General features: G+C 28.0%; 1 protein-coding gene across 1 annotated transcript; it reads right to left on the bottom strand.

Moving 5' to 3' along the window:
* Positions 1–3,847: 3,847 nt before the first annotated feature.
* LOC130808227 (uncharacterized) lies at positions 3,848–5,275 on the bottom strand. Its single transcript, XM_057673704.1, has one exon. It carries the CDS (start codon positions 5,107–5,109, stop codon positions 4,102–4,104), a length of 1,008 nt encoding a protein of 335 aa, XP_057529687.1. The 5' UTR covers positions 5,110–5,275; the 3' UTR covers positions 3,848–4,101.
* Between the last annotated feature and the right edge of the window lie 7,796 nt (positions 5,276–13,071).

Here is a 13,071-nt window from a genome sequence, read left to right on the forward strand (position 1 = left end):
AAAATTATTAATGCAATGCAATATTGTAATACGTTCTCCTTCCCTTCATTTGAATTTAATGTGTAACATTTTAAGAGCTTTTATCTGGATTTATGTAATATAGTAAATTAAAAATTAAATATATAGTGATATTTGCTAAATTACAATTATCGACACTATTCATTATTCAACCTTATTTTATATATTGCGGCTAATATAAGAAAAAACAAATTTCTTCCTATTCATCCTAAATATCTCATTTCCTTATTTAGTTTTTTTTTTTTTAATAATACCTGAATATTAATAAAGAGTCATACAACATCTACATCAGAAATAAAAATTAGCAAGTACATAACTTTAATCAAAGATAATTCAAAATTGACAAAACTACGATCGTTGTATATGAGATCTGACAATTTTAAATATCCTCTTCACATTGAATTTTAGATAGAATTGAGATAGAATTCTATTGTTGGGTCTTTCGATCTGTTGTAGACTTGAGATAGAATTGAATTTGATATAGTTGATGGTAATTGCAATTTTGGTGTCTGCTGCATTATCGCATTAATTTATACCAACAAATCAATTACAAACCAAACTTCATAACTTTCAAACTCTCACGAAGAGAGAGATTAAAACCCAATATATGGGTAGAATCAACCCAATAAATGGGTAGAACAACTCTCCTATAGGAAGAGGACACATATTTATTCTAATTATATTCAAAAAGTTTAAAACGGAAAAAAATATAGGAGCTTACTATAAACCAAAAGGCTGATGATAGCACCAAACCAACTATGGGGATTAGGGTTTTTTTAGAGAGAAAATGAGAAGGAGGCACATTTCCTTATTTAGTTGAGTTATCCTAAATGTTTCACTTCTATTTTGGGGTATGTTTTGTTTACCAATTTACCCATATAAAATTTAACTTTTTCACACCTTTACATAAATTAATCACATTTTGACTTTACCCCTATTAAAATTTAAAAACACTGCTTTTGTCTTTCATATGTGGTTCCATTTGACCACCTAAATAATGATGAAAATTCAAAAGGGACACATTGGATGAATACGAGAGAATAATAAAGTAATATTAGGTGATTGCCCGTCCTAAGCACAGATTATTTAATTCTTTTACATAAATAAATAAAAAATATCAAATGAGATAAATAAGATAAAAAAGTTAATATTGGTACACAATTTGAAATATAGGTTTGTGTACCATAATATATATTACGACGGAAGATTAAGTTAAACGATATATAAACTTAGTGAAATGGATACATTTATAAGAACTTTTATCAACTATAAATACCGAACCACTTTTTTGTATAAATATTGTATGTTAAAGTATAAATAAACCATCAATAGTAAAAAAATATACATCAATCAAAACCTCCAATAAATCAAATCCAAGCAATTCATATCCATAATTTAAATTTAATACTTTAATTAATAGTTAATAAAATTTAAACTTAGTATAAAACCCATAGAAAAATATCAATTAAATATATTTTTTGTTGTTACCTGAAATTTAGTGTCTAAAATGCTCTTCATTCATTGTTAATTAACTTGCATTGGAAAAAATTCACTTTTTAAGAAAATGCATTAATTTAAGATTTTTATTAGAAGAAGTGATATTTAATATTTGTAAGGAATGTAACATATGTGATACTTTATATTTTCTTACATGCATATATTATTATTCGATGTAAATAAGACAATAATATATTCATTATACAATATATGTATAAATTTAATAAAATGATGGTAAAAGTTTAAAAAATTTGCCACAACAATTAATTTCCCAAAACATTTAATATAAGAAAATTATAATAAACAAAAACACTCCTTTTATATCAATATATCTGGATTTAGTGTCGGTCTTAAAAGGGGGCATGAAGGGCCTCTGCACCGGACCCGTAAAAAGTTAGAAAAACGATGATTTTAATATTTAATAGTTAGGGGCCTATAGTAGTATTTTTAGTAATTAGGAGCATATAACAAATATTTTTCACCAAACCTCTCAAATTTCAAGGCCAACCCTAGTTACTTTCACAAAACTTGTGTTTAAAATAAAAAAATTGTATTAAGAGTATATATTGTAAAAAAAATTATTTGAAATATATTGTCTTTTTGTAGCTAAATTCTTTTGCCGCATATGTCTATGGTATCACCTAACTTTTGCTCCAAATTCTTTTTGGGAGATGATTAACCTGTATTAATCTAATTAACTTTATTCTCAGGTTTTACCTAGTCTCCCTATCTTATTATTATCCACTTATCTGAAAATCACAAAATAGAGAAACCATTACAAATGTAACGCAATTATACCAATTTGTAAGAAAATAAAATATTTGATATGGTGCATATAAATAAATAATGACAGTGAGAGTAACAGTACGAAAACTTTGAAATTTCATTAATAATAAAAAGTACATTCTAATGACAGTGGAAGTGACATTTAGAAAACATAACACAATTATATCAATCTTGTGTCTTTCCTCACTGTAACCAATGTTGATATTAGATACGCCCACCAAATATTCTATAGAAAATTTTAAAAAATTGATCTCTATGTTAAAAGAGCACACTCATAAACGCCAAAATAAATTAGGAAAAAAATATAAGATTTAAAAATATATCAAAAAGACTCCAATATAAAGGCTCTAAATTTTTTTAAGACTTATTGGATATCTCATATCTCACGCAAATAGTAGTGTCTCCCTTCTTACGTCTTGTAATCAACTTGAACAAATTTGTTAAATTAAAAAAAAGAAAAAGAGATCAATGTTTGATCATTCAAAATAATAACAATAATAAAAAGCAATTAAAATTTAATTTTCTAAATAAATCATTCAGATGCATAGAAGAAAATATGATTACAAAAATCAATAAATAAAAAAATTTAAGAAAATGATAGAGATAAAAATGTACTAATGCACGAGATATGACCCATTCATCGAGATTGGTTACATACTTTACTTCTCTCTTTCGTTTGAATTAACTAAACAAAAAAAATTTACAGAGAGAGATAATCAAAATAAAAAAACTCAATTTTTAGATATGAAAATAGAAGAAAGATAGAAAAATTTTATTAGAAAAAGATAGAAATAATCTTCCACAACAAGAAATGATCTTCAAAAAATGTGAGAATTAGTTTAATGAGATAGAGAAAGTCAATAATGCTACAGTAATTAATGTCTTAAATGTAGGGATTATTATAGTAGATAATCTAATATTAAAGGTTATTTGAGGTAATAGCGTATTCAGTACTCTAATTATTAGGTAGGAACTAAACTCATGAAAAAGTGACATCTGTCCTTAAGTGGTCTCTGTTTCACTATTAGATATAGATTTTATTTCAATCTAATCAGATTTTCCTAATATAAACTTTTTAGAACTTCGAATTGTTTTATTCATACATAATAATTATAATAACTTATCAAATTATGTAAATAGTCAACTATAACAAGTAGAACCGATGTAATATTATTCACTAGAAGAGTATTAGTAACGGTACTAGACTACTAGTATAGTACTTTCTTGGTTTTTTAATAGTTGCTACAGTCACTGTAACAATTATTGGTCATCAACAGATCTTATTTAACAGTACTTCTTTATGTACTTCCTCTGTTCTGAATACTTGCTACATTATGGCTATTGACACTCAAGCTTATTGTATATGTTGCGGTTAATGTATAAGAAAAAATTTAGCAAAATAATATTTTATTTGAACTGTTTAATTGCATAACTTTCATAATATTTTTTATAATTTTTAAACATGATTCAACTTATAAATGATCAAAATAAAATATTATATTACATAAAAAGTTAAATACATCAAGTATAATAAAACAGAGGAGATATAATATAAAACATAGTCAATTGAAATTTTTTATTGGTCTTAATATATATTTTCAGAATATTAAATATAACAATCTTTTTATCATATAATGTTAAAAATTTCAAAAATTAAAATTGTACATAGTGTGTATATTAAAATTGAGGGTAGATGTATAATAATTTCATAAACAAACACACTCACCGGCATAATGCCGGTGGCACTTGCATGCACGACAAATGACAGTATGACACACTATATATAGAAAATACCATATTTCATTTATTCTTCTTTCTATCTTTGGCACCATTACAAAACAATGACCCAAAACTAAACAAATCTACACTAACTCTAGAAATGTATGGAGATGGAAGATTTAATACTGGATTTATCCTCAAATTCTTATAATGATTCTCATAACTATAATTATAATTACTCTTACAATTATCCTTTACCTTTCTTTTTGGACATGATTTTGTATTTCCATCAAATTCATATTTCTGTTGTTTCAGAGATTGTTGTTTCTTCAATTTGTTCGTATTAGTATTTGGAGCTGAACCTGTTGAATTACTCCTCCTAAAAGGTTTTGAATCCGATTTCGTCAAATAATGATCGCTTGTTGAATGACTTCTTCTCAAGATCTTTGATGATCCAATAATACCAGTAATTTTCTCGGAATTTAAACTGTTTTTGTTGCTGAATTTCCAGAAATTTTTTGAATGTGAATTTCTGGGTTTTTCTTCTTCATTTTCCAGAATTTTCTCTAAAAATTTTCCTGTTGATCCACTTCTAGACAAAATTTTCCAAGATCCAATGAATCCTTTTCGTTGATTTCGATCACAATTCAGACTATTACTTCTTCTAAATTTCCAAAACGATTTAGCAGTGCCGAAATTGTTGTTTGGTTCTTCTTGATCTATACTATCTTCTAAAAACTCTCTCAAACTCTTTTTCTTCGTCTCTGAGGTAGGTGGAAGATCCAAACAGGGTGTTAGGGTTACTGTTTTTTGTTGTAGAATTTTACAGGTTTTGATTTCTTCTTTCTTTACACTACTAGGTAAGATCTTACCATTAGAAAAAAGTTCATCTGCTGATGAATGGGAAACAACATTGGAATCTACATTGAAAGCGAAATCGAAGGCGGAATCAGCGGGTGAATGATCCAATTTGCAAGAAAATTCTTGGATTAGATTAGTATTTGTTTCGTTTTCTTCCAGATCTCGAGAAAATGAGAGTCTGGGACTAATCATATCCACAAAGTTTTCAGAGTAAACATCAACCGCCATTGTTGGAAAACCAAGAAAATGAACAAGGAATCAGAAGAAAATGATAGAGACTGATAATTGAGAGAGACAAAAAAATGGGGTTTAGTAGATGTTATTATTGGAATGGGTGCTTAGTGCTTTGCATTTGAAGCATTGGAGGGAATATTAAGGCTGTAAGAGTGAAAGCATTAGCATCAACAAAAAGACAAGGGAAAATTATTTAATAGTACTACTATATATATGTCCATATTGATTATGATTATTAGAATAATAAAGGTAAATTATGAGATCTTATTTGTTTTTCTTATTTTTTTTAAATGCAATTTCAAAGTTTTTTCTTATTAGAAATCTTTTGATTTTGAAATATGTTTTTAATCAAAATAAAATGATTTCTAATAACATAAATAATATTTCCTTTTATTCACTCTATTAATCTCATATGACTGGGCATATTTGTCAATTCAATAAATGTATCATTAATAACTATAATTATATATAGTCAAAAATTATAAAAAATTAATATTAATAATCTTTACATTGAAATAAATCAAATACTCACTTGATTGTGTTATAAATTATAAATTAATAATGAAATATAAGTGAAGAGTAATTGATAAATAGTATCAAAAGTCAAAGACTATTAAGGTAAAAAAAAAAGGAAGTTTTATATATAAAATTATCAATTGCCTAACATATACCATAAGACATAGGATAAGAGGCATTGATTACATTATCTAACCAACTTAACGTAAGGTAATTATCTTAATTTTCTTTTAAAGATATAGTGATTTATTATCAATAATAATAATTAATATTGATAAGAAAAAAAATATTTAAGAGATTTTCTTAAATAAGATTGGTTAATAAGATCATGACAAATTAATATTTCATATCTTGCATAGGTTAGATAAATCCTTCATATGTTTATAATTTAGAAAAAATTATTGTGAATAATTCAACTTATATTTCATTAACTGCCAATAATTTCACTTTTTGAATTTTTTTTAATAATTCAACATTTACTTTCAGTTTGTTGTCAATAAAGCCTTTACAAAATGACCTATTGTATCACGTTACCTCTCATTTTCTCTTTCTTTATAATAATCCAATTTATTTTCCATTACCTGCCAATAATCTTATCTTTTGAATTTTATTTAATAATCTAATCTTTATTTTCATTTTGTTGTCGATGAATCCTTCAAGAAGCTAAATACTCGATTTCTTTTTGCCACTAGTTTATAATAATCCAACATATTTCATCCATACATGTTAAGTCTTTTTTAATTTCTTTAATTATTATCAAACAATCCACAATTTTTTGAATATACTCAATTTCTCTTTGCCACTGTTTTAAAGGGGTGGTATACTTTGAGGGAAGTGAGAAACATACGACCTTTATTAATTTTTTTAAATTATATTGATTATAAAATTTTAACGTCTAAATTTCAACTTGATAAAGATAATACATAACGGGTCGACAAATATCCAGCTCAATGTATTTTGTAGCCCATGACCCAACTCATTATTTTTAAAAAATCGACCCGCCATTTAGGATGTGGATCGGCGGCTCGAGTCAAGCGGGTCGGATTTTTTGAGCACCCCTAGTTGATGGGATTATGTATGTAAAGACAATTACTATTCATGTAATGATCAACTTCATAAGCTTGAGAAATAATAACAATTTCATTTAGCTTCTTGAAAAGTCCATTGGCAACAAACAGAAAGCAAATGTTGAATTATTAAAAAAAATTTAAAGATGAAAATATTGACAGATGATAGAAATAAATTGATTATTATAAAAAAGAAAGAAGATGAGATGTAACCTGATATAACAGGTTATTTTTTTGAAGGGTCCATTAACAACCAACTAAAATCAAAAATTAAATATTTTAAAAAATATAACGATGACAAGTAATTAAAAAGAAATTAAATTATTCACAATAATTTTTTCTTAACATACATAATTCTTTCTCCGTGTGTGTTTCTTCCTCTTAATAAATGTTAAAAGAGACTCATGCGAATTTTTTTCACTCTTATAATTGTCATTTGTTGTTTCAAAGCACATATCCATTAGTCCCAACAATTACTCTCTCTGACTTGGAAATTGTCTGCTTTATTTTTCAGTTCGTCGATTTTACTTAATTTTAATTTCTTTTATGCAAAAGCTTTTACTACTTTTAAAATTTTTTCATTGATATGTGAAAGTAATAATAATTATACAATATGAATCTTTCAATATTAATTGTACAACACTTTATTCTTTTTATTTGTCATATTTATTTAATACTATTTCTATTTTTAGACAATTATTTACCACTTTTTTTAAAATTTTGCTCATATATTCAAATTGTGTGTTAATTTCTTCTACACACTTCACCTCATTTATCACAAAATATTCACTTTTTTTTAAAAAAGAAAACTTCAAGAATCTATTTGTTAGAGATATATTTAGGCCTCAACCATTAACTTATACTTTTTGTTAAGTTGGTTCCATTACATGTATTAGAAGCCAGCGTGAAAAGAAGTCAAAGTCTCACAGATTCGAATCTCAACCACCTTTCATTTAAAGTGAATATTCCACGTCAGGTATGAGTAGAGTCTGTGTTGCATCTACGCTTTTAGCCCATATGACTCTTGTGTAAGGGGGGATATTAGAAATATATACTATATATTAAACCTCAACAATTAACTTAAAATTTTGATCGAGCTGGTTTCATGATAGCATCTGATGTTAATTCAAAGGAAGAGACTACTAAGAATAAAAGTTGAAAGCAAGATGTAATGATTTTTGACATGAGGTTAAAGTGAATAGGTATTAGAATTGGTTGCACCGAAAGTTGAAAAAAGAAAAGAAAGTTTGGTAAGAAGAAATCTTTTTGTTGCTTTCAAGTTTACTCAATGCGAGGATTTTACGGTTTCGTGTCTATACTTGTAATCACTAGGATTGCTACACCCTACACAACTAACACAAGTGCAACGGCTAGAAAGATGCCTATTGGCTCTATGTGGCCGTCAAAACAACGCTGATTCAGCCTGCTTTTTTGGGTTCATGTTTCTTTGACTTGCAGCATCAACCCATAATAGCCAAATCTAATGTTATAGAAGTATACTAAACAAATAGCTTTAAGTAGAAGTATTACTCTTTGTTGAGTTGACTTTAAAATAAATTTATATATTAATAATTTGTATTATTAGATTATTAAATTTATGTATGAGGTGCGTTTAAGACTGCCTCATACTAAAATTTCTGAAGTCGATTGGATGAAATGTGAAAAATTAACATAAGTTAGTAGAAGTGTTTAAAAGTTATTTTCTCTAATTCAGAATTAATGTCAAATTTTCTTTTTAAGCTGACTTTTAGAATTAGAGTAAACTCAAATTTTGTCAAAGATGATAGATGTTGCCTACGTTGTAAGGTTCACTAGGAGAATGCGTAACCACCCAAAACAAACTCTTATCTTATATATTTGCCTTCAAGCAAGATCAAAGGTAAAGAAAGTAAAAAGAGAACGTAAGATTTAATGATGGAGATTAAAAGAGGATAATGCTAAAGTTTTCACTAAGAAACTTATTGAAAAATCAAATTATGAGATGAGTTTGAATGAGAAGGACTTGAACAAAGATGAAAACTTACATCATTCAAATAACTAAGAAGATTATAGGAGAATTAATCGGTGTTTATTTTGCGGTAAAGAATACTATGTGGTGGACTGAGGAGTTAGAACAATTATTAAGGAATACAAAAAAAAAAAAAATTGTCTTACATTAAGAAAATGCATTAATTAGGAAAACTAGCCATGTGTAACGAAATTAAAACCAAAATAAAAGTCGTAGTTTGCGACACAAAATTAATTTTAAAGAAGTGTTTGCAAACTAGATTTCAAAGAACGAGAAAAACAAATATCTAAGATGGCTAAAAGGTGGAAAGCAGAAAACTAATGACATATATATAGTGAAGAAATGTTGTATGGGACATAAAAATTATTCCTTTTGATGAAAAAATAAAGTTCATGCAAAGAATACAATATCAGAGGTAAAGGGGGTTTTAATGAAAATGAAGTTAGAAAAAGCGATTGATCACTCATATGGTAAACCTATTGTGGTATGAAGATGCCTAGGAACGATTGAAGTGACTTGGCTAACATATTTAGGGCTGAATAAAGTTTGGTCTAAACCGCAAATCAAATTGAAACAAACCGTAATTTTAATATTTTGTCTGGTCTACGATCTAAATGGTTTGGTCTGGCTTTTTAAAAAAATTACAGTTTACGGTCTGGTCTTGTTTTTTTTAAGACCAGACCAGACCTTAAATCGTACTATGACCAAAAATCATAATTTTTTTTAAAAAATATGTTGCTACCTAGATATTTCGAGATGTACTTATTTTTATATAGTAATATATACTTTTGTTAATGCAATCAACTACTTACAAATGATTATATTTGGTAATTGTAGGTAAAAAATATTTGTATAAACACATATTAATTTGGAAAAAAAACGTAGACCAAACTAGACTAGATCGTTTAGAACACGTTGGTTCGGTCAGATGATCTAAACGGTCAGGTCCGATTTGAAAATTTTCTATACCGAAAGTTTTAGTTTTGTCTATTTTTAGTATGAAAACAAACCATATCGTACCGTTTGCATCTCTAAAAAAATCTAGTCAACAAGATTCAACGGACAAAAAAAAGGCCTAATTACTAGAGAAAAAATAATCTAGTGCGTGTTTACAAGAAAAAATGAGAAGTCCAAGATTGATCCAACTATTGAGGAATAAAAATTCTTGAGCCACACTATGAAAGTAGTGGGAAATAGAGATAGAGTATTAGGGCTAGACAAAGAGAGTCTAGAGGTGATCATGGGCGGCCCGGTCCAACCCGGCCCGAAAAAGTGAGGGTTTGGGTGTAAAAATATGGCCCGATGGGCGGGTTTGGGTAGAAAATAAGTGGCCCGATTTTTTTTGGGACGGGTTTGGGATTTGGTGTTTGGTCCGCGGCCCGGCCCGAAAAAGTGTGTGTTCATGATTTGCATTTTAAATTTGTTTTATATTATGTATAATATGTAACAATTGTATTTGATTATTTCAATTATTTTTAATTTGTGTTTTAAATTATGTATAATATGCAACAATTGTATTTGTAGTTTTGTGAATTTCTTTGTCTTTTTTGGTTTTATTTATTTTAGTTTTATATTTTTATTTTTTTGGTTATTTACAAATCACGGTGATTGATTAAAAATTATTAAATAAAAAAATGAGAGTTTTTAATTTAAAGCATTATTGATGAGTGCTTTAAGTTATAGTGAAATAATCATGGTTATCTTAAAATTAATTTAAAATAAAAAAATAGAAGAAATTGTTTGGTACAACACTGCAAGCAGCAGGAGGGAGGCAGGGACCATGAGTTTGTCATTTATATTGGCTGCTTCAATCTCTTTAGATTTTCAATACTTCATAATAGTACCTTTTAGATTGGATAAATAAATTTTACATAAAAATTTAAAAATTATAAAGTTATTTAAATTTTACATAAAATATATAAATAATATATAACATAGGCCCGCAAAAGCCCGGGTTTGGGCAAGAATTTTTTGGCCCGCACTTTGGCCCGACCCGCATCAATGGACAGATTTTTACCTCTCGGCCCGGCCCGGTGTTTGATCACCTCTAAAAGAGACTTATCCATGATTTTTGTTGACTTGAGAAGAGCACTCGACAAGATACCAAAGGAAGTACTTTGGAGGACAATGACAAAGAATATTGACATTCACAAGAAAACATTAATATTGTGCAATATATGTATCGAGAAGTAAAGATGAATGTTAGACATGTTGAGGGGCAACAACGAATTTTCCAATCAAAATTGACCTTCAGCAAGTACTCGATTGATACTAAGCGACGTGTGCTGGTACATGTTGTATGTTAATGATATTGTTTTGGTTGATTAACAAGGGAGGGGGTAACTGCTAAGTTAGAACAATGAAGACAAGAGTTCGAGTTACATTGTTTAAAATTAAGTCGGATCTACACATAGTACATGGAGTGTAATTTTAGCACAAACACAATAACAAGATGTACTATATAGCTATAAGAGAAATACATCGCTTTAAGTGAATACTTGAAACACCTAAGGTCCATATTTTAGATTAATGGGGACACCCAACTATATACAACCCATAGAATTAAAAGTAGGCGACAAAAATGAAGAATAGTTAATGAAAGATTATATGATCATGGTGTGTCCTTAAAGTTAAAGAACAAATTTTATCGAATGATATTAGACCGACGCTAGTGCATAGATCAAAATATTGGGCTATCAGAAAGTTTTAATTTTGAAATATGAAAGTAGCGGGAATCCGAATACTTTAATGAATGGGTAGGTATACCTTAAGGGATATAATTCGAAACAATTGTATAAGAAAGGATTTAGGAGTTGCAAGTATTAATGAATAAATGAAAGAAAATCGTTTAAGATTGTATGGTCATATGCAAAGATAAGATATTAGCCAACCGTCAAGAAAAATAGAAAGTTAAAGCTTTGGAAACTTAAAGAGTGGGCGAGAAGACAAAATATGACATGGAGAACAAGAGTGAAAAATGATATAAAATGACATAATCGAAATAAATGGAGAAGAGAAATCAATGTAAACGACAATTAAAACTGATATATTGATTCATGTAGCCGAAAATAATAATTTGAGATTAAGACTAAAAATATATATTTTGGAAAAATTGATATTAATAATTCAACCCTTCACTCATCCGCCGTGAATAATCCCATCTTTGAATTATTTTTTAAAAATCCAACCTTTGCACTTAGTTTGCTATCAGCATAGAAAACTATAGGCAAATATTCAACTATTATAAAATAAAAAGTTATGTTGCTATCAAACTAAGGGCTAAGGTTGAATTATTAAAAATAATCTAAAAATAGGATTATTTACGACGAATGGAATAAAAATTAGATTATTAATATCAATTGTTTCTATATTTTTTTGTTTTATAAGAGAGAATTGAGTCAAGTGTCATTTGAAAATTATACCACTTTCCTCGGTTCGACCGTCACAAGGTAAGATTATGTGACGAACTGTCACGGTCTAATAATTTATGATAACAGATATGCCGGCTAACTTTTTCTTTCGCCATTATAATGTGCGTTTGATTTTTACTACTACACGATGCATTAATTTATGGAATGAGGGTTGTACAATGTTATTTAAATGTATACACTTAGAGGTGTTCAATGGGCCGAGTCGGAGCGGTCGGTCAAAATTTAAATAGGGGTCAGGACGGGTCAAAGCCCGTTTAAATATGACCCACTTTAAAAGTTTATAAAATAGTTTTTTAATTATACTTTATGACTCGTTGGATCAATTCCACTATGTATATAATAATATCATATAAAAAATATAAAAAAAGTGATAAAATATTTTTTACAACCAATTCCTATAATTATCCGACCCGATCCTTTATATACCCGTTAATGACCCGAGCTATTATTGACCCGACTCGCTAACGACCTATTAAAATATGACCCGTCCCGTTGAACACCTCTGTATACATTATACCCAAAACATAAGGTTTTTAAATTGGAATCAAACAAAAGTAAAATTATACATATGGGATATGAATTTCTGATTATTAGCATTGGATTTAGCCTAATTTGATGCCAAAACCATTTCAAATATGATTAAATAAAAAAAATACATCCAATTAAATTTACGATTTAATATTTTGCAAGTGTTTACATCTTCAGTGTTTACATAGGAGTACTTCCTTCATTCCTTTGAGCACATTTTTTTTTTCTGGTAGTCTCTTGAGAGTTCGTCTCTTTGAGAGATATATCTTAAGCCCAATTTATTAAAGATTAATACTTATTTATTGTATTTTTTAATGCTTACTTACAATATCTTTAATGCTTACTTACCGTATTCTTAATGTCTACTTTTAATATCTTAAATGTTTACTTACATTATTCTTTATGC

This window comes from Amaranthus tricolor, chromosome 3, assembly GCF_026212465.1.
Source record: "Amaranthus tricolor cultivar Red isolate AtriRed21 chromosome 3, ASM2621246v1, whole genome shotgun sequence".
In the NCBI taxonomy this organism is placed as follows: Eukaryota; Viridiplantae; Streptophyta; class Magnoliopsida; order Caryophyllales; family Amaranthaceae; genus Amaranthus; species Amaranthus tricolor.

Excerpts from the sequence above, each read along its gene's own strand:
- LOC130808227 (XM_057673704.1), bottom strand. The coding sequence starts at position 5,109 with ATGGCGGTTGATGTTTACTCTGAAAACTTTGTGGATATGATTAGTCCC.